A 27,821-nucleotide genomic window follows, 5' to 3' on the forward strand; every position below is an offset into this window, starting at 1 on the left:
CCTGGTTGAGAACCACTGGGTTAGCAGCTACTGTGTTGGACATCACCTTCTAGAATATGCCTAATATGTATATAATATTTGGGTTGAGAAAATGTAGTTGGCCCCATGCTAGACTAGGGCAGTAGTGGTTCTGTCATAAGAATAGGGAATTGTTTTAAAAAAATCAGATGTAGCAAAGAACTATCTTTCTTCTGTATCTGCCTTCCCCTGTGGCAGAGATGAAGCCGGAGTAGTAACACTGGAAAACTCTGACTCACACCTGTCCTTACTGTGGGACACCGGGCAGACTGACCTCCCGGATCTCTGAGTCTCACTTGGAGAACAGGGAGAATACCCACCCGAGAGGGCTTCTGTGAGGGCTAATTAAATAATGCACAAAGTGTTCCTGGCTCACCTTTTCGCACACAGTAGATATTCAAAACAATGGTTATTCTTTTAGCCGCCCTCTTCCAGGCAAGAGGGAAAAAGTCTCCATGCCTTCCAACCAATACTACAAAAGCACCCAGTGTGTTTCCATTGAAACCAAAAATCCAATAGAAAAAAAACTGGTCATGCTCTATAAACCAAACTTTATTTTTAAATTCCAGTGGCCACAACACACAATCATGTTTGCCTGGACACAGTTAAATGTGTAGAAGAAACTGTTTCAGCCCCTCCGGGAGGAGGAGTTCAGTGATCTTATGGTGCTGTTGGATCCCAAAGCACTTCCGGATGCGAAGGCGGCACAACTGCATCAAAGAAGCAGGGCCTGGAGAGAGATGGTAAAGACAAGCCACACGTTGCTTTCAGCAATCTAAGATGACTTTTCCTTTTCCTTCTTTGAAAGCGTACAAAATGTAGGGTGGGGCAAAAGGAAGTTTACAATTGTGAGTACGCAGGAACAGTTTATTCTTCTATTATTGTTTATTAATTATTGTATTATTTTCCATAGGAACAACTGTAAACCTCCTTTTGCCCCACCCTGTATAATATTTTTATAAGGCAATAATACAGTACTGTTTAAGACCATTTTCTGTTTCTTATAGGAGACATTTTCAGGCTATGTTCTCCAATTTCTGGTCCAGTTGAAACAAGTTCAGCCCTGGCTGCTGTAGCTCAGTGGATTGAGCAGGGTCCTGTGAAGCAAAGGGTCGCCAGTTCGATTCCTAGTCAGGGCACATACCTGGGTTGCAGGCCAGGTCCCCAGTAGGGGGCACACAAGAGGCAACCACACATGGATGTTTCTCTCCCTCTCTATTTCCCTCCCTTCCCCTCTCTAAAAATAAGTAAATAAAATATTTATTTTAAAAAAAGAACTATGAAATGGGAGGGAGGTGGGGAGGGCTGGGTGAGTGGGCCGGGATGGGAGTAAAAGATAGAAAACTGTACTTGAACAATAATTAAAATTAAAAAAAAAGAAGAACTATGAAGGATAAGCCATCATTGCAAGCCGGATGGAGAGAGGAAAAGCAGGCCATCAGAGCAAACTCAATGTATCTACTGATGCAAACAGACTATTGGCTCTTTCCCACACACTGGCTGATATGCAAGAGCTGTAGCCTTAAATCCATATAAATAGAGCTGAAAACCCACTACAGCTTTGTAGCCATTTGCCACACTCCATAATAAAACTGGCTGATTCTATATTGGTAGCTGGAATATTGCTTAGGGTCTTGATTTCTTTTTTCTTAATATTTTACTTATTTATTTTTAGAGAGAGGGGAAAGGAAGGAGAAAGAGGAAGAGATGTATCAATGTGTGGTTGCCTCTTGTGTGCCCCCTACTGGGGACCTGGCCCACAACCCAGGCATGTGCCCTGACTGGGACTCGAACAAGCGACCCTTTGGTTCGCAGCCCATGCTCAATCCACTGAGCTACGCCAGCCTGGGCTCAACTTTTTTCTCTTCCTCAGCAACACTCATGATGCTTAAAGGCCATAGCACATTCAGAGGTGGCTGCTTTCTGTGCTGAGAGACAGTCATTTTAGTTTTCATTGCTGCCATGAGAACACTGCTTTTAGATGCTTTTCAAGGTAAATGGGATGGTAATATTCTCAAATTCCTTTCAGGGGCCACCCAGAGACAGATATTACTGTGTTAAATTCATAGGTCTGGCTTTCTGCACTTGTCTGTCCCCATTTCCTGTGCGCTTCCAGCTTGCTGAGAGGTAACTTCACCTGAACCCCAAAGACAACTCATGCAGGCAAAACAAGTGGTAATACCCTCTAATGGCAACTGACATTTTACAAATCAGTGGGATCATTGCCCACACTATCACCAAAATGTGCATAACAAAATTAAAAGCAACATAGATGTCTAGGAATGGCTTTGGGAAATAAAGTGCAAAGGAAGAGTCAGTGCAGGAAGTTTGAGAATCCAATGCTTTCCCGGTCTTAAAAAAAATGGTATTTTACAACTATGTTGGTATAAAGATCAATATAATCCAGGTTGAGTTTTATTTATTTTTTCCTTCCAATTTCAAAAGAAATGAAAAGATTTCTGTGGTCTCCTAAAAACATAGGCTTCAAATATTGTGTCTGTGCCTATTGGAGAAATTGGTCCTGCATATACAGACAGAATGTTTTGAAAACAAGAAATCTTCAAAATGCAGGTAGAGTTGCCTGGTGATTATCCCATTGGTTAACATAAAGGGGTTTCTTCTGAACTGTTCTTTGTGCCTAGGGTCAGTCTTCCTGGGAGTAAGAGGAAGAAGAATTGCATGGCCACTTTACATTTGGTCCAAGGCCAGCCCTAATTCTCAGCACGTGGGGAGAATATAAGTAGATTAAAATATCAGAATCCTTCTGGTAGGGAAGCTGACCTCAAAGTCACTTAATACCTAAAACGTAATGTTCACATTCTGGTGAAAACAAAACCAAAACAGGTCCTAAGCTAGCTGCTCTCCTCCCTCAACGGACAATTAAGAATGCAATCAGCCCTGGCTGGTGTGGCTCAGCAGATTGAGTGCCAGCCTGTGAACCCAAAGGTCACAGGTTTGATTCCCAGTCAGGGCACATGCCTAGGATGCGGGCCAGGTCTCCAGTGGGGGGCATGTGAGAGGCAACTGATTTCACACAAAGATGTTTCTCTCCGTCTCTATCTCCTTCCCATCCCCTCTCTAAAAATAAATAAATTTTAAAAAAAACGAATGCAATCAGAGGGGTCTTTGCTCCCTACCCCAACCCACCCCTGACTTGCAGCCCAGGGAATTGCCTGTACCCTCTTGCACACTGCACAACCACAGGTTTAGTTGTTTGGGTCAGGAGCGTCAGTCCTTATTTATGGAAGAATATGGACTTGCTGTTGATTAACTTACAATAGTAAATGCTTCCAGATTACTATGAATCATTAAAGTAATACCTTACAATGCTCAATCAATGCCCAGAAGGTTTAGCACACCTGTAGTGTAGCAAAACATCCTGGGACATCATACAACCTCCAAGAGGCTTCTACTCACTGTCAAGCATGTTCTAGGTAAAGTTAATATTCAAATTGTAAAACAGTATCTTCGTGCTTTGAACACTGGCCAACCCCACATATGAATACTAATCATCCAGAACAGTCTGTCTCCCACGTGCCAAACAACAGATGACTATTTACTACATCACCAGTGGTGTGCTTTGTGGAATGCTACATTATCTCAGCCCCCCACATTTAGTAATGACAGGGAATAATACTTTTTGTAGGATCAGAAGTCACAACCTGGTCAGTACCTGCCTCCTGCTAGAGCCCGCAAGAGCCTATGGACTAGGGCTTAGGTTCGGGCAAAGGAGAAGCACCTTCTCTCTGCAAAAAGAGCTGGATCAGAGGGTTCTCTGGAGGCACCAGCTCCGAGGGACGTTTGCCTTCAGCATTCTTGGCCTGAGTGTCTGCTCCAAAGTCCATGAGCAGGCGGGCGAGCTCCCCATTGGACACCTTGGCTGCTACATGAAGAGGGGAGTCCAGATCTCGGCCTCGGTTCACATTTGCTCCTAGAGAGTCACAACAACAACAGAGAGTCAGCCAAGGAGCAAAGTTCAAGCATCCTCCTCCTCAAAGTACTGTGTCTCAAAATTCCCTAACAACTGGGCATCCATACTGGGCACAGCAGTTCTCCTGAGGAAACAAAAGATGACTTGATTCCATTTAACAACATGAGGAACATGTCATTTGACCATGGCACTGAATGTACAACATGAGCTATATGGCATATGAGGATTTAAACTCGCCTATATGGACTCTCCATAGATGTGGATACATACAAGAAAAATCCTGGTGGCCTGAAAGCTGCACATTATTCATGGAGCCCTACTACTAGCCGGTACTGACTAGCAGTGAGGCTACGTGATGAAATCACATCCATAGGAAGCAGCTGCATTCATACACTGAACAACTGCCACAGGGTTTTAAACCTGTGATCTGGGACTGTGTGACTGGGACTATGAAGGGCAACCAATCTGTGAGGGTATCTCCTAGACTGTGGTGGCCAATCCCAAGGTCACAGGGAAGGTGGCAAAGTCTTCTTCTTCAGGAGTGAGGTGGATTTCTAGGATCATCCCACCCCATTCTATCCCTTCACTCTCAACAAACCCCTGCTCTAGCCTGGATGCTGGCTCACACTGTGACATGCGGGGACATGTGGCTTTGTGCAGCTGCTGTCTTTTTAGTAAACTGGGAACCTATGTCCACTTAACAAATGTTAATTGCACTGTTCTTGCATTGTTCTTGGCTTTGTGAAGGAGGCAAAACTTGGCCCTGTCCTTATAGGAGCTTAAAATCTACATAGGGAAATAGGAGGGAAAGGGAGGGAGGGAGGGAGGGAGGAATAGAAAGAGAGAGAGAAATAATGTGAGTGAATGAATATGAATCTCCTAATCCATAGCAATGGTTACCAGGTGAATAGAAGGCAGTAAGAACTATAAAAACATTCAGGGGAGGAAAAGGTACTAGAGTTTTAAAGACTAAACAGGACTCAAATAACTAAAGAGGGGAGGAAATGGTGTTCCCAGTGGCGAAGAAGGGACTGGACAATAGCAGGGAAGTGAAAAAGAATGACGCTACACAGGCCTTTTCAAAGACAATATAATATTTACAATGGGTTAAAATAGGGCAAGTTCAATTTCCAAATTGAAGACAAGTAGCGAAGAAGGCCCCAAATAAGACTCAGTCCTAATCTAGCAGTTTTGGGAGTTATGCAAGGTTTAATAATCTGATTGGCTGGAGGATGGAGGCAGAGGAAAGGGAGGAAAAGTACTCATCACCAAGGACTACCCTAGGAGAAGATATTACCATCATCATCATCCTCATTATAAGAGAGAGCTAAAGTTCAGTTTGAAATAATTCCCATGGGAACACAGTGAATATGAACCCCAAATTTTTCCAACTTTACTGCCCACACTTTTTCAACTCCTGCAACAGAAACAGCTTGAAATACATTTAACTTACTTTTCATTTGCTTTCCTTGTTTCGTTTTGCTTTTTGTTTTACCTGATTCCAGAAGCTTCCTGGCACAGGATACCTGCTGGTTTTCACAAGCCAAATAGAGTGGAGTGCCCAGGTGACTGATGTGATGGTCAATGTCACCCCCATAAGCCGCAAGGTACTCAATGCACTCCGCATGGCCTGCAGCCCAAAGCCAGAGGAAACAGTTACACAATGAGTTCTCTAGTACCAGGGAAACAATACCTTTGCCATCTTTTGGGTTTTTATATGTTTTATTGAATTTATTAGGGTGAAACCAGTTAATAACATCATACAGGTTTCAAGTACACATTTCTATGATACATCATCTATATATTGCATTGTGTGGTGACCACCTAAAGTCAAATCATCTGTCACCATATATTTGACCCCCTTCCTACCCACATACCCCACTTCTCGCTGGTAAGCATATTTTTAAATCTGCCAGCAACTTGTCCAGGGGACCAAAAGCTATTTCCTTTGCTTAGAATAGGGAATGATTGTAAATACTGCCTTCAGTTCATGGGTTGATCATAGATGTGATCTGCGGCTCTGGGTGCAACTCCACTGGAGTTTACAAGCCACGGTAAGCAACCAGCAACATCCACCTTTTTCAATTGTTTGCGCTTTGTAATCAGTCCAAGCACAGAAATGACAGTGAGGGTTGGGGAGAGGTATGGGCGAACAGGGACTGAAGGTGGGCCTGAAGGAAAAAGGATACAGCATGGGCCATGGGGCAGGGACGCGAATTTACAACCTCCCCAAGGACAGGTCCTGGGAGCAACATTGGGGGTGCTCTAAAAAGGTAGTTCTAAAATGGTCTGTTCATCAGAACAACCTGGAGGGCTTGTGAATCAAAACACAGGTGGCTGGATCCCACCTCCAGAGCTGCTGGTTCAAGAGGTCTGGAGCAAAACCAAAGAATCTGCCTTTCTGTGCTAGATCGCACTGGTACCTCCGGTCCCGGGAGCCCACCTTGAGAACTATTGTTCTAAAACAGAACTCCTTTTCTTCTCTGTTTTAACAGTGAGATCCCTTGAAGGAGTGGTTGGAAAACTTCAGTTCTCAACCACTTTACCTCTCTTAGCAGCTTCATGGATGGGAGATGCCAGATCACTGGCAGGGTGGGGACTGGCTCCAAACCGCAGAAGCAAATTCACACAGTCCGGGCTGCCGCTGATACAAGCATTGAACAAGGGAGTGTGCCAGTCTGTGGTAACACCGTTCACCTGGAATGAAAAGCTCCACAATGAAGGCAGGCAGTGGGGTGTCCTGCGTTCAAATCCCGTCTCCACCACTCCTGGAGCCAGTATTTAGCTTCTCTGAGCCTTAAATACCACAGCCACAAAATGGGGCCAAAAAATGCAATTCCATGAGGTTTTGGTGAAAAACTGAATGAAGCATGGGATGTATGGTGCCAAGAATGTTACTGAGTGTTCCATCTCCTTCCTGGACTCCCCAGGATCCCGAACTTTAAAGCCAGTTGGGATAATTTCAATACTTTCCAAATTAATCTCTTTATTTTAAACATTCCATCCTAGACCCGTGTCACACCAATCCAGTTTCTTCACAAAAGCCAGAGCAATCTTCTAAAAGTGTTAACATATCATTTTTAATGTTAAAACATGAGTTTCATACCAATACAGAGTGAACATATGCCAAAGGTTTGTTTCACTTCGTTCATTACTGAGGGAACCAATAAGATGGTGAGGATGACTCAAAGGAGAATTTAGATAGTCAATCAATGGAATGCTGAAATAAATTTGCTAGACACGAATGGATTAATGACTTATTGAGCCACAAAACTATAATCTTTGGGACTATCTTTTCTAATGTTGGAAATTTCTAATAGGGAAGAGCAAAGCCAAACACAAAAGCATTTTTCTTTTCTGTTAAGAAATTCTTTGGTGAACAGTTAAGCAATAATACTGTGAGGCAAGGCCAGGACTAGTGAGGCACAGGAGACATCCAGGGGTGCAAAATTTAAGGAGACACTCACTCCTAGGGTCAACTAACATTCCAGTGTAGGTGAGTAGCTCTTTAAAGTGTGCACGCTAGGCACCTCTCATGCTTTTCCTTAGTCCTGGCCCTGTTTCAAAGTTTTATGTATGTTTTCTTAACCAATATATAAGCCTAGTGATGCACTCACCTATAGCTCTCTACAGTTCTCAGGACAAAGCCTATTTTCTTGGCATGGACAACAATGGTATTTGTATTCTGATCCCTCTCACCCACTCTATTCTGCTGCTATAAGGAATGATGTGAAATCACAAAAATGTGCTTTTCACTTCCAGGTCTTTACATTTGGTCTTCTCAGAGGGAGGGAAGCCCATAATTTCCCCCAACCCACCATTCAGCTGACTAACTGCAACATGTCCTTGAGGCTTCAGCTTAGACATCATTTCCTACAGGAAGCCTGTTTTTGACTCTCTCCATCAGAAATAAATGGGTTAGAAGCACGTCCTTGTGCTCCCAACAACCCCCTGGCTATCAACACTTAATACATTGTGGAAGTTTGCAAAAATGACCACAGATTCTCTGCACAGTGTGCAATATGGCTTTGCAAGTCTTCATAAGATGGAAACTATTTTTCCAGTCTTTGAAGCAGGGCTTGCCCACGTGAATTGCTTTCACTGATGGAACAGTAACAAATGTGTTACAAGCAGAGAGCTTGCCCTGTTTTGCTGCTTTTGGAATCCCTGCTACCATGTAAACAAGTCCAGGCAGCCGGCTAAAGGATGAGAGACCACATAGAAATTTTCTGGCTCCCCAGACATCTCAGCCAACCCAGGCAAGGTCATCATGAACCAGCCCGCTCTGGCCAATCTATCAGCTAACCTCAAATGCCCAAGTAAGCCCAGCTGAGGTCAGCTGAAGCAGACCAGAAGAGCTGCCCAGTCAACACAAGGGACTTTGAGATAAATAAATGGCTATTGTCTTAAGCCATTAAGTCGGGGTGGTTTGCCATATAGCAAAACCTAACAAATAAAAACAGTGTATTGTAAGTGCCTTCTCTGGCTGAGATGTTATGCATTCAACAAACCTATTTCTTCTGTGTTGGGTACACAACCACGCTGCATTCCCTGGCCTTTCTGGAAGTTAGATGTGGCCTGAGTTCTGGCCAGTGGGATATGGGTGAAAGTGATCTATGTCACTACCTCGACTGGTCCTTAAAAGTTTTCCGTGTGCAATCCCCCACGTCTTTGCCCCTTCCAACCACCTGGAATGGAGACTACCCCGAGAGCACACGTGAAAGCTACTTGTTGAAAACAGTGGAGCAGGATGGAAGAAGCCTGTGTTCCTGAACCACCCTTGGGAAAGAGCCATCTAACTGGCAACACCCACAGTGGAATTTCAGTTGAGCAAGTAAGAAACTTTCATTGTATTAGACTACTGAGATTTCAGGGTTTATCTACTGAAACAGCTAGTGTTATAGTCTCTAAAACATTTGCTCATCTGGCTGTCTCCTCATTTAGTTTATAAGTTACGCATATAATAAATGCTCAATAAATACTGGTTGAGAGAATGTGCAAAACTCATATATACTTTCCTAGTCAGATTTTTCTATCACTTTTGAGCATGAGCAGACTTAGTTAAAGGAAGAATTACTGGTCCCTTCTCTCAAATTCAATGCCCTGTGTCCTCCTTCCTCTCATTATGCTGTCTTGAGTCTCCTTCTCCAAATAATAACCATATACTTCACCTTTTTCAATCTTTGCAATACTACAATAAGTTACACAACATTTTATTTCTTCCATGTTTCAGGTGTAGACTCTTAAAACGCACACCATAATTAACTTGTTCCAATTTCCAATGTTAGTAAGTAGTAGAGATGGTCTGGGACCCTTATTCTGTTCTGGAGCCAAATGTGTGTTTTGTACAATATTTCACTGCCTTTGAGACATATGAATAAATACAGAAATCTAACAGCTATTTATTAGTAGTGACTATCAAAGAAAATAATATAGACAGGACCTATATTACCAACAGTTGGTAAAGCAGACAGGCTTGATGGGCATATACTTTTGAAAACCCCCCCTCTTCATATTTCAAATCAGGCTAATCACAAATGCTGGAAATTATTCTGGGGGGTGAGAAATACTCATTTTTCATTCATGGTTTCTAAGATGTTGTTTGAGTGGCACTCACCTGAGCTCCGTGGTTTATTAAAACATTGGCACAAGCGCGATAACCTCCAAGACAGGCTTCATGGAGTGGGGACACACGGTCTGCTGTGATGACATTCACAGACCACCCCTGGAGGAGGGAAGATGGGCAGAGTAAGGGGTGCAAAGCATCAGTTCCATTAGGGTTGGGTTTCAGCCAGAAATCCAGTACTATGACACTACTTTTAAGAGCTCATCTGGCTTAAAATCTGACAGTCCACTAAATTACTGATGGCGATACAGAAAAACAACAGAAAGGGATCTTTCGTACTGGGGGTGGGAGTGTAACATGGTGCAACAACCACCCAGGAAAACAATGTGACGGTATCTATTAGAGTCTGATGACACACACACTCATGGCCCAGCAATTTGACTCTTAGGTACATACACACAAGACTGACTTTCACTTTGCTCTCACTCTCTCCTGTCCTCTCACTTGTTGGCGTATTGTTCTGATGAGGTCCATGGCAAGGAACTATTCCCGCATGTATTCTTGCCTGGTGGGCTTGCTCTACTATGCTCCAAACTTTTGCCAGGAGAAGAAAATTTCACATGTAGCCACTAGTCAAAGGATGGGATATGTGTGCAGGAGACCTGCACCCAGCCCATAGCTTGGAACCAAACCCAGCCTAGATCAGCTGACGTAAAGACTCGTTGGTAAGAAATGTTTGTTGCATTATATTACAGAGTTTGGGGCAGTTTGTTACACAGGAAGATCTGACTAATACAGGTAGGTATTGGATGCTCATTTTATAAAGACAGAAAATGAGATGCCAAGAAGGTAACTTGCTCATATATGTTCAGTAAACTTATAAATACTGAATATACATGAGTATGAGCCCAATTCAGTAAGTGACATATAAAAGCTGTAATGATCATTTTCTGTCATGTTAAAATAAGGTAAATGTTTCATTTTATCCCAGAAGCATTTTAACTTCTTTTAGCTAAAGTTACTATCTACATTTCTACTTATGACCGGCTATTGCTATAAAAAAAAAAAACAGCTTAAGACAGTGGCCTGGGGTAGTCTGAAATCTTTCTTTAGAAACTTTTTTCTTATATAAAGATTACTTAGTGTAGAAAGATCCATGACATTGGGATGTTTTGAAAGCACAGTTACTTTCACTAACCAGTACCTGAAATGTACCATGTCCTTCAATTATGTATTCAATTAACAGCAAACCACAGTAGTAATAGCAGTATATAGTACTATCATGGGGTGGGATCACAGATATTTTCATTACATTACAATTGTTACAGATATTTAAAAGATGCAAAATATATGTTCATCCTATTTAGAAATTATGGTAGTCATCAGAATCACCACTAAATCTTATTTAATGTATTAACAAAGAAGCCTATATATTATTATGTTACACATTTGTCATTTTATATCTTCATAGCTTTCTTCTGCATTGTTTTATGTATTTAAAACATTAGTCCGAGAAGGGGTCCACAGACTTTGCCAGACTTCCAAAGGGGTCTATGGCACAGAAAGGGTCAAGAGCGCCTAACTGAAAAGATCCATTGTCTTTTCAGAGAGCAGAGCATCCTGAACAAAAGCTGTTTTAGAATTTAAATGGTGACTTAAATTGCAGAGAAATTAATATCAAACTGGGCAGAGCCACAGTCAACTGGAGATGCAACAGAACTGAACATGTCATTGAAATGATAAGATTGCAAATTTAAAAAGACATTTTCAAGCATTGTTTTGTATCAGGGGTTTTCAACCCTGGCACTATGGACATTTTGGGCTGGATAATTTTTTGATGTGCAGGGCTTCCCTGTGCCATGTAGGATGTTTAGTGATATCCCTGGTCTCTACCTACTAGATGCCAGTATCATCCTCTCACACCCACTCCCAGCTGTGACAACACAAGTGTCTCCAAACATTGTTAAATGTCACCTACAGGGCAAAATCACCTCAGCTGAGAACCCAAACTACATGATACGTTTTAAGAACACAGTCTACTGAATAAAGAAAAGGAAACTTAAATACACTAATTTTCCCAGTATTCATTTCATAGGTATTTATTAGAGTACCTACTATGTATATAGAACTATACTAAATTCTACTAGTATATCAGCCTCCAAATTTAAAAAAATTGGTTGGATAAGATGGTATTCACCTCACTTTGCTGAAGAGGAATTTATAATCTTAATATCAGACTATGACTTTTTTCTCAGTGTGGTGAGTTAATAGAATATTTATTTTTTATTTTTCAAAAAGCTACCTACCTGTCTGATGAGATTCCTCAAAGATAGCAGACGCCCATGGACTGCAGCTTCATGTATTGGAGACCAGTCAGACACAACATCTGTATGTAAAGGGAGGAACAGGTGACACCCAGCTAATGTACTTTAGACCTGGAAGGTCATCCTTGCCCATCAGTAAGAACCTAACAGGCATTAATGGTTGGAGTCAATCAACCAAAACTCCCATCAGAAGTTCACCATTTCTCCCCTTTATTGACATTTCTTATATACAGTTTATTTGAATCATCTACATAGCTAAAAACTACATCCAGTGTCCAAACTAAGAACAAAGGGGTAGGTTGGGATGACAGATGGATTACTGTACTTCCGTTTACACACTGATTTCAAAGGCAAATGGTCCATTTAGTTAAGTGAGAGCTCCACTAATTACCAGCATTAATGTGTTAAGCTGCGATTGCCAGCGCAGTTTCCTGTGTGAAATAGAAACTTTGGCATCTCAGCAAACAGTACCATATACTAAGTAGTAATCAGGTAATTACATACACCATTAGGTTTGGAATCAAATATACCTTTTGTCCCAGTATGAAGTGTATATCAGAGCTCAGTCTGACCTTGTAACTGGGACATTATGTACCCCCAAAGGCAGTGTGCCAGCGTGGTTAAGAGGAAGCTCTGAAGTTCAGGCCCGATCGGTTTCCTCTGAGCTGTGCGTCCCTCAACAGGGGCTAAGCATCAGTTTCCTTCCCCATAAGTGAGCAGAGCAATATACTTACCCATGGCTCAATACCTATTAGACACTTTTATTATCCTGCCCAAACACTAAACAGAGAGTGTTGATTACACCCTGTAATCACTGCTCTTTAAAATAGCAAATTTGTTCCACCAGCTATGGAAGGAACACACATTCTTAGGAAGGAAGCTGGAAAACCGTATCCCCACACATCCCTACATATTGCATGCTTTCCGCACTCTGAGTCTGCATGGCATCTGAATGAGGCCTAGACCTGAATTTTTCTCATCTTAGGTTGAGACTGATTTCCCAAACAAGCGCAGGAAGTAAGAATGCGAGAAGGCTCGTATGAACTTGCTGCAGCTCCAGCTCTGCCCACTAGAGTAAACACATGATTGCACACAGACAAGGCAGCACGGTCTGATGCCCATAACATCGTGTAAAGGAACTGCTATCTCTCAAAAGCTGAGAAGACTTGGAGAACCAGGGTAGTTCCTGATGCCTTGCACATTGAAAGGCCATAAAGCAGGCGGCCAGAACATTTTGTACTTAACACGTGTGGGCTGAGGTCTGCCTGCTCTGCGGAGCTATCGGTGCCCCTGAAAATCCGTCCCAGTGAGCAAATCACCATCTTTCCAGACAGGTTGATGGAGCATGTAATAGGTGAGGAGGAGGCAAATGAGCTCACCTACACATTGCCCATCCAGTGCTTTCCTTCTGGGTTCACTAAGGGGCGTGAGGCACCTTAAATGACGTGGCTTTTCCTACCTTCAAAACTTTATGCTCAGGAGAAACCTGGGGTCCTCCAAGCATTCTCCGAGGTTCCTACTTCTCTCAGGAAAGATATTGCTGCTTCTAGCGCTAGGAGCCTACAACGTAGACTGCAGATACAGAAAGATTTCTCTCCAAATTACAATTAAAAAGAAAACTCATTCTACCCTTGTGGTGCTAATGCAACATACCATCCGCACAAAATCTTGAGTGAGAAGAGTCAAAAATTGAAAAAGGCTTTGAAAATCAGTCGTAAATAGATTTGCAAATGGACCCTAATGGATCATCGCGCGTGATGATTAATCCGTTTTCCCTACCAAGTGCTCAGCTGCTAAGCAATATAGTTTCCACACTTCTCAACCTTTCTTAAAGCTACCTCAGATATTAGAGGTGACAGTCCAGGCAGATAATTTGGGTTCCAAATGGCCTGCTCAGATTTCATTAAAATGATGCAATTATATTATCAACTATAGATAAAAATGGCCTTTACTTTCTATTCATTCCTCATGGAACCATTATTCCTTCTCTTCAGGGTACTTTTGTAAGCAAAAAAAAAGCCACCTGAGGTCTTGTACTCCTGCCTCTCAATGGACAGCAAGGACGTCTGTGTCTTCAAGAGGCACAGGGTGTTGTCCTGCTACACATCGTAGGGGCCGACAATATCTATCCGCCTAATGGCTTTATTGAGTCCCAGATCACATACTGTACAATATACTCATTTAAAGCTACAATACAGTCGTTTCCAGTATATTCACAGAGTAGAGCAACCATCACCACAGTCAATTTTAGAACACTTTTATCATCCCTAGAAGAAACCCCTTGCCCATAAGCAGCCTCTCCCCATTTCTACTCCCCCCAACCCCTGGAAAATATTGGTCTATTTTCCTGTCTCTATGGATTTGCCTGTAAACATAATTATACAGTATGTGGTCTTCTGGGACTGCCTTCTGTCACTGAGCTTACTGGTTCAAGGTCTATCCACATTGTAGTATGTATCAGTACTTCCTCTCCCTTTTCATGGGCAAATAATATCCATTAGGTAGACAGGCCACATTTCATTGATTAATGCATTAGTTGATGGACATTTGGGTTGCTTCCACTTGTTAGCTATTATGAATAATACTGCCATGAACATTTGTGTACAAAGTTTTGAGTGGATGTATGTTTTCAATTCTCTTGGGTGTACATACACCTAGGAGCAGAACTGCCTGTATGATACGGTAACACAATGTTGAGCCTTCTGCGGAATTGTGGCCATACCACCTTGCACCCCCATCAGCGGTGTGTGAGACTTCTCTTTCTGATTTAAAGTGATTTCCAACTAGAGCTTGGTGAGGCTATCACAATGTACCTACTCCTGCCATTAAAAAAAAAAAAAACTTGGGTTCTTGTAAAGCCCAAATTCACCTCAAATTGATACAAAGACTTTAGCCTCAGCAGGTCCCTGAACAATTGAGCAATTATATAAAAACTTAAAATTGTGACAATGAATGGTTGATATTTTCCTAGCATTGACAGCATGAACTATGTATGTGTATATATGTATATATGTGTATATGTATGTAGATACATATATATATACACACACACATACAGTTTAGCAAATGCTGTAATTTGCAACATGGACTAGTCCACACTTTCTTTCGCTCTTAAGAACACTGAAGAGATATCCAGAAGATATCTCTCCAGGGTTTTCCAGAGCCCACACCGCAAGCAGGCAATGAGCTATGGGCTCAACACATGGGAATTAAACCCAGAAGCAGCTTTGTCTGCCTTCCTGCTGATACTGGAAAGAGCAAAATCCATAGGAGAGGGGACCTTTTCCTCTCCGAGTATGGATGATTCCCACAGTAGAAAACTATGGATGAAAGGGAGATTTGAGGTCACAATCCCCTTTCCACTGACCCCACCAAAGTCTTGGAAACTCAAGGGCCATCATGTGTATAGAACACATTATCCAAGCCCTTGATATACATTAAAGATTCTTCCCCAGGACTTGTTCAGCCAGGGTCTATTGGTTTTACTGCCAAAAAATAGATACTAAATGAGGTCAATGGCAATGCCATTGATCCAGTAGCTCACGGTTAAATGGGGCGCAGCTCTCCTAACAAAACCACTCCACAAGTCCTCCAATTAATGCCATTATACTTACCTTTCTTTTAAATTGAGTCCCCATCAAACCCTGCAGCACATTAGGAAGGCTGCCATTTAATTTTTATTGCAATTTCTGGAGTGATTTTTGAAATTTCCATTATTTCAGAAGAGGTTTAAAATGCACTAACTGGTACATTCTAAAAAGAGCTATTCAAGAAGCTCGGAGACCCCACAGAATGCTGGGCAGTAGCATTAAACCTACCTATCTTGCAAAACATTTTGCAAGGTCCAGGGGAAAGAAGAGAAGATGGGCTGCTCTGAGAGGGCAGAAGCATTTGCCTTCAGTCTTTGGGACGTGACAGGATGGGGCCATTCCTACAGCATCAAGGCTGTGCATTGGCTATTGGCATTTTTATGTTCAAAATAGAACTCCTTACCCTCCCTTCCTCATGCTGCTCCCAAGCAGCTCCCCCTCCCAACTCCTGTCTTATCTAACCCTCTTATCAGACATTAATTTAGGCTTGCAAACTGTACAATTTGGGCTGCTTTTTCTCCTTTAGCCTCAATATTTAACAAGCAACATAGTCTGATTTTTCTTTCTTATGAAATGATTACTCTGATTTTCCCTTCTCTGTCATTTCCAAGTTTGATCCACATGTAACATTCATGCTTGGGTTAGTGCAGTGGTTCTCAAAGTGTGGTCCCCAAATCACACCGTCGGCATCACCTGAGAGCTGTTATAAATGCAGATTCCCAGCTTCATCCCAGACCTAACACTGCATCAGAAGCTCTGGGGGTAGGGCCCAGCCATCTGCATTTTTGAGACCCTCCAGGTGATGCTGATGCACATGCGAGTTTGAGTACACATGAGTTAGTGCAAGAATTTCCTATGACCCCACCACAATCCCTACTGATTATAGCTACTGGTTTAATTTAGTTCAGTCTTTATTCTTGCCAGGTCTCTGATCCAGAATCATCCATGGCTCCCAATTCCCTGCCTCATAAAGGCTAAACTCTGCCACCTAGTTTTTGAAGCTTCATTATCAGGTTTCATCTCTTCAAACTTGTTCTTACTAGACTCCCTAAGGCATTCTGCCTCCTAGTTTTGACTGTGTTCACTTTTTTCTTTCATCTTCACCCTAGGACATGCTATTGATTTGAGAGAGAGGGGAAGGGAGGGAGAGAGAGAGGGAGAGAAACATTGATGTGCGAGAGAAACTTCAATCAGCTGCCTGTCCTATGCACTCTGACCAGGGAACAAACCCATAACACAGGCATGTGCCCTGACAGGGAATTGAACTGCTAACCTTTTGGTTTATGGGATGATGTTGCAACAAACTAAGCCACACCAGCTAGGGCCAGTGTGTTGTTCACTTTTTAACTACTATATCTCGGAGTGTATTTACACCTGTCCACCCCCACCTACTCATGCAGCCCCAGCCAGAGTTGGATTAGGACCTTTTGAAACTCTTAACAGCGAAAAGTAGCTGGCACCCCTCTCTCATATGAAAACAATATAATAATACTTAGCTGTAAAATAATCATGTAGAAGTAAACCAAGTCACTGATTTTTCTTCATATTTATTGCTTTTAAAATATATTTAAAAATATATTGATCAGCCCTGACTGAGTGGCTCAGTTGGTTGGAGCATCAACCCTTGCACCAAAAGACTGTGGGTTCGATCCCCACTCAGGGCACATACTTACATTGCAGATTCGATCCTGGTCGGGGCATATATGGGAGGCAACAAATTGATATATGTTTCTCTCTCTTCTCCTTCCTCTCTCTCTAAAATCAGGGAACATATCCTCAGATGAGGACTTAAAAATAAAAAATAAAAATATATTTATCAAATTCATTTTAAAAAGTGACTTTTGGTGCCACTCTGCTTTCCACCACTCCACATCTATACTCAATCCATCCGATTCATCGAGGTCTGCCTTTGCGGGTCCAAATCCCATTCACTGTTGAGCGATCTGCTCATTTTATGAGCAAAATGGGAACAACGAATAAATGAATGAGCAGTCTTATCTGTTCAATTAGTCAGAGGAAAGGCATTTCGTATTTTATTTCTCCTGGCTTTTCCCCTTCCAGCAGTTGTATAGTAGGAAATTAGTTAAGTCCTAGCTGACTACAGGGTTCCTGCTTATTGTCCCTTTGATGGCAAGTGTTGTGGGAAGCCTATCAGGGTGCTGGATACAATCATCTCTCCTCTCCTCTAATGCCTACACCCATTTTTTTCAGAATACTTTCAGTGAGCAGGAACCTGCTGAATTCTCACACACAAAAAGTGACAGCTTTCTGGAGGGATGAGACTCTATACATTAGCAGCAACACCACCTGACGGGGGAGAATCATACCTGTAAGACACGTCCAAAGTTTTAAAAGTAAGGCTCCTTTTAAAGCAAATCAAGGGGGAGGGTGGAAGCAAGGGAGGGAGGTGGGTTTGGAGGGGGTGGGGAGAAAATACAGACAACTGAACTGTAATTGAACAACAATAAAATAATTTAAAGTAAAAATAAATAAATAAATAAAATAAAGTGAATCAATCACTTCAGCGCTCAATGTTTGAGCACCCTTTGTAAACCCAGCCCCACCTCAGTGCCAAATACCTAAAACCGTTCAATAAATGTCTTGGCAGTAAAATTGTTCTTATTTGTAATTTTTAAACCTCCAGTGTAATGTGATATATTTAACCATTGCAGCTCAAGTTTTGACTGGAGCAGAAACTGTGACCGTCGGCTTTGCATGGTCTACAGGACTCTGCAGATGGAGGTGGGCACATTTTTGAAGAGCCATGTAAAGAATATATACTAGCAAGCTGTTGACTTCTGTCCAGCGACTGCCCTGTGAACATACCTCAGACAGAGCCACTGAAATCGCCCAACCCTCTTCTGTCTCTCTGTTAACCAACCTCCCCAGCACTCTGCTTCCACAGCCCCTGGACTCACCCCCCATCAGTGGGTTTGAGAGAAGAGTGGTGTCAGGGCAGTCTCCCGGGCCGGAGGGCTGGCTGCCAGTCCCGCCTGGTGGTTCGCCATCCATGGTGCTCTCCTGGGTCAGACAAGCTCCCTGCTCCACTTCAGTTGCTCAGGAAAAGTTCACATTCCAGGCTGCTCCTGCTCCTGGGAAATTCCAGTGCTGCGACTGGCTGAGCTGCACTGTCCTGGTCAGACAGTAGGACAGCCGTCTGCAGTACAGAACCAAACAGGCAGAGTAATCTGAGTAGTACCTGTGGTCTCTCTCTCTCTCTCCCTCACTCACACACCCACACACCCCCACACAGGCGCGCCACCTAGCTGGCTGGAGCTGGCCAAAGCTCCAGAAGGCACCCCAGCCCCAAGTCTACAAAGCTGCTGATCTCACGTCCTTTCCAAAACTGAGACCAATCAGTGAGGAAGCCTTGGGGTTATCAGGAAGGAAACTCACAGTTTGTAACTTTTGCAGAGTGAAGGAACAGGGTGGGAGTGAAGGAAACCTTGTTCCTGGCTGCAGCCTTGTTCCCCTGCTGGGATCCTTTCATTATTTGGGGGCTTCCTGTTGAGACAAGCCCCAGAACCCAAGAGCAGACAAAGCTGGTGTTGCTGCAGCCTTGGCCATCTGCACATGTGGTTTCAATTTTTCTGGGAATTTCTTATGAGAAAATGTGTCTATATGTTGCAAACATGCAGGCTTGCGAAGGACTTTTATTTTCTCCCTTGCAACTGCAAGGATTTCATTAAATGCCCAGCTTCACTCTTCCACACATTATACATTAACTTCTAAGTAAATAATTAATGGTTACAATTGGAAAATGGATTGTTGGCTGGCATGGGGGCATGGAGGAGTCCTGCTATCTTTGTTAATTATAAAACCGTTTACTTTGTGAAGGTTTTGCTTTTACAAAATATTTGGCTTTTTGTATATGTGTCTTTGCAGACACACCCTGTTTCTCGGCAAGCCTAGGTGCTGCTGGTTCAGGCTCATGGCCACCCTTAGACTCCAGCTACTCCTTCCTTCCATGCGGTAGGAAGTTCTGCTTCCCCATCAGGAAAGACTGAGTGAGTCTCAAGCAGACCCTGGCTATAAAATGATTGCACATTTTTTTTAAGGCCCAAGACATAGCCTCAGTCTTTCAGACTTACGGGTCCTCAGTTGAAAGACATGGTGGTCATTGTTAACAGCTGCAGGACAGTCATTCATATTTTATAATTTCCATGTACACACATTGATCCCCTTACATTTTTTGCATAATTGTAATTATATGATCACATCGTTCTATGCTTTTTACACTTGTTTTGTCTTGGAGCTCTTTCCATTGCAGCATATAGAGCCATGTCCCTTTCTTTAGTATCTACTGCAAGAATTCCATGTTGTGCCAAATCAATTTCATCATTCCCCTAGGCTGGAAGCGCAATGTTACCATTTCTTTGACAAAAACAAAAATACTGCACTCCCTGTTTTTGTACATATGGCTTTGTGTACACATGCAAATATTTCTGGAGGAGAGATTCCTAAAAGTGGAAATGCTAAGTCCAAGGTGTGTTCATACACATATGATAATTTCTCTAGAACTAAAGACACACACAGGAGTGAGTACAAGTCAATATGAAGAATGCTGAATGAGATCAGTAGATTGCATTAACGATAACTTCCTGGTTGTGACACCATACTACAGTTTTGCAAAAGTTACCATTGGGGGAAACCGGGCAAGGCCACAGCAGATTTCTCCGTATTGTTTCTTACAACTGCATGTGAATCTATGATGATCTCAATAGAATTTTCAATTTGAAAAAGGGGCTATCTATTTAAATTGTGAGATAAACACTTCCAAATTGCCCTTCAGCTCTATTTGCAGAATTAAGTGAGAAGGCCATGAGCATATACGCGGCTCACTACTCCAGTAGGGAAGATTTGAAGAACAATGAAATATGCACTTGGCAGAGAAGGAGGAATGTGCTGCCAACTAGACTGGATGACTAGGAGTTAACAGAGGGGAAGGATGAGGAAGCTGAATGCCATTGCCCTTCTTGCTGACCGAAACCTTCACAGCACAGCTTCTTTATTGACCTTTAATTAATTCCCACAAGATAAGGTGATTCCACATTCAAATTTAAGTTTATTGTCCAAAATGACAATAACTGAAGATTTCCAGGTTGTTGCCTTAGTACCTGGGAGGGAAGTAATCAGCTTTTAATCTTCTCATTATAGTTATAATGTTGATGAGTGTTTGTGAATATTGAAGGATGGGAACTAATTTTGCTTTAACCATTAAACAACAGTTCTAGTAGAGAATTAGAAAACTATTACAAGAGAGGCTCATGCATATTTGAGCATCTGTCGGAGGGTCAAGCTGAGTTACATGTGTATGAGCTGTGATTATTGAGAAATAGTTGGACTTACAATGAGCCACAGGAGAACATTCTTACCAACTTCTAGTCAGTCCTAGAAGTTGTGGGTCTGCACGTTCAGGAAACTCGGCCCAGGTCTGGTAAGAATTATGGCCTGCGGCAGCCGTAAGGCCACAGTCAGTCTTTATCAAGTGCAACCTTCGCACTAGCTACAGCCTCTACCCCACCTCTCACCCAGCCATCCACAGTGGAGAGCACTCACAGCAACCCTTTCCTCTCCAGGCCTTGGGGAGCCTTGAATGTCACCTCCAATCAGTCAAAGTTGGTCTGGGAGCTGAAACCTCTCGTCCCTCCAATCAGCAATTTTTCTAGCATCATACCTTTAAAACATAAAAGGAACACATCTCCTCTGATAATTTGGAATGATCTGCTTTTCCTGCAAAAGTCCTATCTGCTTCAGTTGTTCTCACATAGCTGGCCCTGCACACGGAGATATCTGACATTGCGACTTTAGAAAGCAGTCACTCACTACTAGTCCATCTAGCTATACGGCAAGACTCAAACAAGAATGGGCTGTTAAAACTGTGGCATAATGTAGTATTCTTGAGGAAACAGGCAAATCACAATTGAGAGGTAGTCTACATAACAATGGGCTCAACTCTTAAAAAATGTCTCTAGCGTGAAGGACAAAATGAAGGAGGTTTTGAGATTAAAGGAGAATAAAGAGACTTGATAACTAAATGTAATGCATGGTATTTGACTGGATCCTGATTTGGGGTGGGGGACAAGGCATGAAAGGCATCAGTGCCACAATCATGGAAACTTGAATATGGATGGATGCATATCAGTCACAGTACATCGATGTCAAACTTCCTGCATATGGTCACTGCACCGAGTTATGTAGAAGAATCTCTGTTCTTGGAAGAGGCACACTAAAGTGCTTAGTGCAGAACCAATGTGAGAGTGTGATGCAAAGGAAAAGTGTGTGCCCCTATGTACACACTGTGCATCAAAAACTTAGTGCAATTGCTACAGTCAAAACACATGAGTACATACAGGGTCCGGCACAAATAACGCCCCCCCCCCTTTTTTTTTTTTTTTTTTTTTTTGAAGATTGTATTTATTTGTTTTTAGAGAGGGAAGGGAGGGAGAAAGAGAGAGAGAGAGAGAGAAGCATCAATGTGTGGTTGCTGGGGGCCATGGCCTGCAACCCAGGCATGTGCCTTGACTGGGAATCGAACCTGCCATGCTTTGGTTCGCAGCCCGCGCTCAATCCACTAAGCTATGCCAGCCAGGTAATGCCCCTTTTTTATTAGAAAAATCTTTTATTACAAAATCATAAGCATGTAAATTTGTAACATAGCAGTATCATACTCAGGCACAGCATAGGACATTTTAGGGGAAATGTTCAAATTAAAAGTGTAAATTATTACACCCATATTATTATCCTACCAACCACACTTGAGCAGGCCTCACTTCTGCATAAAACCCGCATTGCCCAATCCGTTCACAAGTCAGTGTCACTTCTCAAAAACTCAGTAGCTACAGGTCCCAGAGCCTCAGGCTGATTGGAAACACTGTTCTCATTGCACGATTATGCAGGCTCGTAAAACAAACAACAGTTTGTCTGAAACATTTTTGATGTTTTAATCATCATGGGATGTTTTTCCCTAATAGTAAATTTTAATATATTGCATTAAAATATTTCTCTTGATGGAGTTTTTCAGCGCCCGCTTAAATTTTCTGCCACAGTCACCTCATCCTAATCCTAGCCCTGGTGACGAATCATGAGGCCTATGGTTTATTCATAAATGGTTCATTTAGAAAATTATTTGTATATGTATTAATTTTACACATGATTGCATACATACATATATGATATAGACTATATCATACATGTATATACGTTACCTTATGTATATTAACATATACATACAAACATATGTTCATACATATACATAGAGAGATAAGCAAATGTGGCAAAATGTTAATTGGTGAATTGAGATGATGGATACACAAATACTGTATTATTTTTCAAATTTTTTTAATAGGAAGGTTTTCTGGCTTTATTTATTTATTTATTTTGCAGAGGGGAAGGGAGGGAGAAAGAGGGGGAGAGAAACATCAATGTGTGGTTGCCTCTCACGCATCCCACACTGGGGATCTGGACTACAACCCAGGCATGTGCCCTGACTGGGAATGGAAGTGGCGACCCTTTGATTTGCAGGCTGGAGCTCAACCACTGAGCCACACCAGCCAGGGCTCATTGTATTATTCTTGCAATTTTTCTGTAACCTGGAAATTTTCAAGATGCAACCATGGTGGGAGAAGAGATATTAATACATGAAAATGAAAATCTGGTATACATTTTTTTACAGATGAAACTCATGTTAGAATTTGAAGCTGCTGTTCTGAGTGTGAGCATGTATTTGTCCCAGCACAGACTCTGCTGAAGGAAGAAGATGAGATATTCCATATGCAAATATCCGTGCAGGAGGAGCCCCTGGCTATGATTTGTGACAAGAGGCTCTCCGGTGCGGACAGCACCCTCCCCTGATAAGCCACAGTTATTCAACGATTCATCCCTCACCATAACAGCTTCAGGCAATGTCTCTGAAGCTTCAGCTGTTCTCTTTGTGTTAAGTGCATAAAATGTTAGCTATGAGCATTGTTACTGAAAAAAGAATCATCTGTAAACGTCAGGTTGATTTGACATGGCAGCATTAGAAATACCGGGAAGAAGAATTACTTTGGGAGAAACAGTTCCTTAATAAATTACAAACAAAAAAAACTTAGAGATGTTGAATGGCATATCCAACCTTGCAAATAATGTAAGGGATTTTAAGAGTTGAAGCTTAAATATTCAAGGGACACAGGTAAGCTTTATTTTTTTAGATAATGGGTCAAGGCAGATGATGGATACAGTCAAATAAATAATCGATAGATAGATGCCACACACATATACAGTATATAGATATTTATATGTCAGCATAATAGACACATGGTGTATGAATGGGTAATATTGAGTGTTTGGTCATTAAAATATTTTCCCTTAAAATGATTCACTTTCTGTATATATAAACTTATTTTAAACTATTATTTTAAAGTCTTCTTAATCAGTAAATACCACTTTAAACACCTTCTAGGAAATACTTCAAACATTTCCGATTTATTTTTAAAAACCAAAGTTCTCACTAGTATTATTTATAATATCAAGAAATTAGAAATAATGTTAAGTATCCAGCAATATGGAAATAGCTAAGAAATATGATAGTACCATTTAAAAGGACAGTTGCAAAGGGTTTGAAACTTAGAAAATCATCACAATATGGTTTGTGGGGAAAAAGCAGAACTCAAAAATACTTTTATAATAGGATCATTATATTAAATCAGGCAAAGAAACCAAAAAAAAAAACCCCTCAAAATCATGATGTATTGAAAAAGAAGTCACTAAAATTTGAACAATAAAATTAATAAATATTAGCTATACACATTAATAGCTCTTTTCAAATGCAGTCACTCTGCCAGGGTCTTTGCCTAATCACCTTATCTCAAATAGTAGCTCTCTCCATCACTCTTTACCCTGGATCTGCTTTATTTTTCTTCTTATCACTTCCTGAAATAATGATATATATGTACATGTTGCTCATTTCCTGTTGCCTCCACTAATAAGCAAGCTTTTTGGGGGTAAGGACCTTGCCTGTTTTTCACAGCCTCAAAGAGTTTCTGTCACATAATAGATACTAAGTAAAAATGTGTTGAATTAATTGAGAAATTATCCTATAGCACTTCAAATATGATTGAAGTTGTAAAAAAATACACAATTTGGGGAATAAAACATCCCACATCCTGTGAATAATAAAATAATCTCTATTGTGTTAAGAACCCTCCCCCCAAAGCAAGCAATATAACCTCACATAAACCAGATGATTTGTCTGATGGTCTAATTCTAGCTGGTCGGATGTAAGACTCAAGGGGAAGTTAAAGACTACCTCTTGTCCGATCTCTACTTTCATAAATTGTAAAACACTGCCGCAATTCCCAACGCAGGCACTGGGACCTGTTCTGCTTCCACGTCCTTGTAAAACCACAGGATCGGTTCTGGTGAGTGGTCTCTTGAGACTCAGTTCAGGATGGGAGTGCCCCCCCCAACACACCCCTCCCCAACACACACACACACCTACCAGGGTTGGGAGGTCCATGCACATGATTCCTGAGTTCCACGGTCTGCAGGTTCAGGACGTAGGTGGAACAGCAGGATTCTCTTGTTCCCTCATGTCACAGACAGACCGAATATCCTAGGACACTGTGGGCTTAACACAGAGCTCAGACATTCAGCAAGACTCAGGCTAACCCCAAACAATGCCCTCAGGAGAACACTTTGAAGATACAAAGCCTCTAACTCCTGAATGGTCTACGATAGGTATTTTATTTTATTTATTTTTTGGCTCTTTTCACTTTATCGCATGAAGGCGTTACACTAGTCAGAAATAAAAGCAGACCCCAAATGGTGACACTATACAAACCATGAGGTTTTTAAACTTGGGACAAGTAAAACCCACGAACCTTCAGCTGATCATCCTTAGCCAGTCCACTCTCTGTGAGGAACTGCGTATGTTCTTGTGCTGGTCACCCTGCAACGAAATTGCTTCTCCATATTCCGGATGCTCAACTGTGGTACGATTGCAGGCAGATTCCTTCTTAAACACCTTCACTAGTTTCCTATTATCGTAATCACCAGCGATGCCTTGGGCATTAGTAAGGGTCTTCCTACTGTTCCTCTGTTGAATTCTTATGGGGATATAATTCTCAGACCCAGCAGGAAACAGATCATTACCCTCACTTGCATCAGCAAAGGGTTCAAAAGAGTAGAGGTTCTGGATGACATACATATGATACAATTCCTTTTCCTAGGTGGAAAAGGCCTGCGGAAGCTGGCCTCCTGCAGCAGGAGGAGGATGGGAGGGGGGGCAGAGCATCTGGAAGCGAGAGGATCCAAGAGCGAGGTTGCTGAGTCCAGTGTGGCAGCTCAGTGGCTCGGGCTGCTACGTATTTTAATTTAACAGTATTTTCCTTTGAAGTTTCTGCCTTTGATATTATGCTTAGGAAAGACTTTCCTTTTTATGTATATTCATGAATATTTGATTCTACTGTTTTATAGCCATCATTTTAAATTAAAAAAAGATTTTATCTATTTATTTTTAGAGGGGAAGGGAGAGAGAAACATTAATTGGTTGCCTCCCGCACACCCCCAAGTGCAGACCTGGCCCACAAGTAGGGACTGGGCCTGCAACCCAGGCATGTGCCCTGACTGGGGATCAAACCAGAGACCTTTTGGTCTGCAGGACAGCCCCCAACCCGCTGAGCCACACCAGCCAGGGCACATCATTTTAAACTCTTTAACATTTAAAAAATGAGATTTGCTTTTGAAATATGATATAAAATAAGAATTTAACCTTTTTCTCCAAATAGTTAAATAATTGAGATCAACTTATTTGATATCCCAAAGTTGTGAAAATGAGAAAAAAGGTCTAGAACAATGCTAACAGAAATATGATGCTAGCGACATGTGTTTTTTTAAATTTTCTTGTAGTCCCATTTTAAAAGTAAAATAAAATGGAAATAATTTTGTTAAAAGCTTTTTTTTAAGATTTATTTCCTTATTTTTAGAGAGGGAAGGGAGGGAGAAAGAGAGAGAGAGAGAAATATCAATGTGCAGTTGCTGGGGGCCGTGGCCTGCAACCCAGGCATGTGCCCTGACTGGGAATCGAACCTGCGATGCTTTGGTTCACAGCCCACGCTCAATCCACTGACCTACACCAGCCAGGGCAAAATGGAAATAATTTTAATGATGAGTTTTATTTAGCTAGTACAGTCAAAATAGTATCATTTCAATGGACAACCAACATCAAAATCGTTAATAAAATATTTCACATCCTTTTTTTGGTACTGAATCTTCTAACGGTGGTATGCATTTGGCCGTTTCAGCACTTCTCAGTTCAGCCTAGCCACATTAGAACTGCTCAGTAGGTGCATGTAACTAGTGGCTTCTGTACTGACGAGCACAGGCGTAGAGCAGTATTTCTTCCTGTCAGCACTAGTGACATTCGGGACCTGGTAATTCTTTACTATGGGGAGCTGTCCTAAGTCTTGTAGGAAGATCACCTGCATCTCCAATATCCATCCGCTAGATGGCAGTAGCATCCCTCCCCCAGTTGTTGCAACCAAAAATGTCTCCAGGCTGCCAAATGTCCCCAAGGGTGGGTGGGAAGTAGGGCAAAATTGTCCCAGTTAAAAATCAATGGTCTAGAAAAACTGGGGGGAAAAATACATGTTTGGAACAAATCTTAGGATCACCCTAGAGAGAATCTTCTTTTTAGAAGCTAATATTACTATAGGCACTAAACCATGGTAAGAGTACTTAAAAATAATTAGTCTACCCAATGTTCATGTTTTAAAATCACAAAAAGGAGGGGGAGGAATGGCAGAAGGGGAGGAGGTTGGGAAGAATGAAAAGAAGAGGGAGAAGAAGAGAGAAAGGGAGAGGAAGGCAGGGTTTTTTTTAAGTATACCTTTGTGCTGATTTTGGCTTCCTCCTCACGGAAATAATATTGACTCACAATTGAGCCCACCTTGGTTTATTTCAACAACCCTGGGACTCCTGATTTTGAAAATAAGCTGATGGATGCTTGGGTTGCCACCTGCACCAAACCGTGCCTGTGGGTTCGGTCAGTGGGAGCACCCCATGTTGCTCTCTCCTAGAACTGTCTACTTCAAATGGCAGTACCTAATATCAAACATGACGAGCATCAGACCCCAACCTCCAGGGGAGCTAATCTCGTCCACCATCTCACTTGCCAACCAGGAACTCAGTAACTGGCAGCCTCAATTAACTGTGGTGTTTTAAAAGTATTAGGCTTTTATATATATATATATATATATAATATTATATGTTATATATTATAATATTATATATAATATATATAATAATATATATATTAAAGGCAAGGAAGGCAGCTATGCTAATCACTATACAAAAAGTCAGCATGGTGGTTACCAGAGGGAGGGGGTGGGGAGTAGTAAAAGGTAAAGGGT

The 27,821-nt window shown here is 41.8% G+C and overlaps 2 protein-coding genes across 5 annotated transcripts; both read right to left on the bottom strand.

The window, feature by feature from the left end:
• Window positions 1–549: 549 nt before the first annotated feature.
• ASB9 (ankyrin repeat and SOCS box containing 9) lies at window positions 550–19,017 on the bottom strand. Of its 4 annotated transcripts, XM_036016545.1 has the most exons (8): window positions 18,826–19,017; window positions 18,348–18,586; window positions 11,822–11,901; window positions 9,567–9,674; window positions 6,496–6,646; window positions 5,445–5,579; window positions 3,758–3,949; window positions 550–748 (listed from the first exon to the last, which is right to left on the bottom strand). In XM_036016545.1, exons 2-8 carry the CDS (start codon window positions 18,439–18,441, stop codon window positions 624–626), a joined length of 885 nt encoding a protein of 294 aa, XP_035872438.1. In that variant the 5' UTR covers window positions 18,442–18,586; window positions 18,826–19,017; the 3' UTR covers window positions 550–623. The 4 variants fall into 4 exon arrangements, with proteins under 4 accessions (XP_035872438.1, XP_028378828.2, XP_035872439.1 ...); XM_028523027.2 differs by lacking the exon at window positions 18,826–19,017 and having other exon boundaries at window positions 18,348–18,714; XM_036016546.1 differs by lacking the exon at window positions 18,826–19,017 and having other exon boundaries at window positions 630–748; window positions 3,692–3,949; window positions 18,348–18,714.
• A 6,154-nt stretch (window positions 19,018–25,171) lies between these two features.
• Window positions 25,172–25,636, bottom strand: LOC114505391 (eukaryotic translation initiation factor 1-like). Its single transcript, XM_036016628.1, has one exon. It carries the CDS (start codon window positions 25,616–25,618, stop codon window positions 25,295–25,297), a length of 324 nt encoding a protein of 107 aa, XP_035872521.1. The 5' UTR covers window positions 25,619–25,636; the 3' UTR covers window positions 25,172–25,294.
• Between the last annotated feature and the right edge of the window lie 2,185 nt (window positions 25,637–27,821).

The sequence above is a fragment of the Phyllostomus discolor genome, chromosome X, assembly GCF_004126475.2.
Source record: "Phyllostomus discolor isolate MPI-MPIP mPhyDis1 chromosome X, mPhyDis1.pri.v3, whole genome shotgun sequence".
NCBI lineage: Eukaryota > Metazoa > Chordata > Mammalia > Chiroptera > Phyllostomidae > Phyllostomus > Phyllostomus discolor.

What these genes read in the sequence shown, in the direction of transcription:
- ASB9 (XM_036016545.1), bottom strand. Translation starts at nt 18,441, where the DNA reads ATGGATGGCGAACCACCAGGCGGGACTGGCAGCCAGCCCTCCGGCCCG. An exon ending in CTCAAACCCACTGATGGGGG is followed by an intron (nt 11,902 to 18,347) that starts GTGAGTCCAGGG and finishes CTTTACATACAG; the next exon opens with ATGTTGTGTCTGACTGGTCT. An exon ending in CCATGAAGCTGCTAAGAGAG is followed by an intron (nt 5,580 to 6,495) that starts GTAAAGTGGTTG and finishes TTTGGGCTGCAG; the next exon opens with GCCATGCGGAGTGCATTGAG.
- LOC114505391 (XM_036016628.1), bottom strand. Translation starts at nt 25,618, where the DNA reads ATGTATGTCATCCAGAACCTCTACTCTTTTGAACCCTTTGCTGATGCA.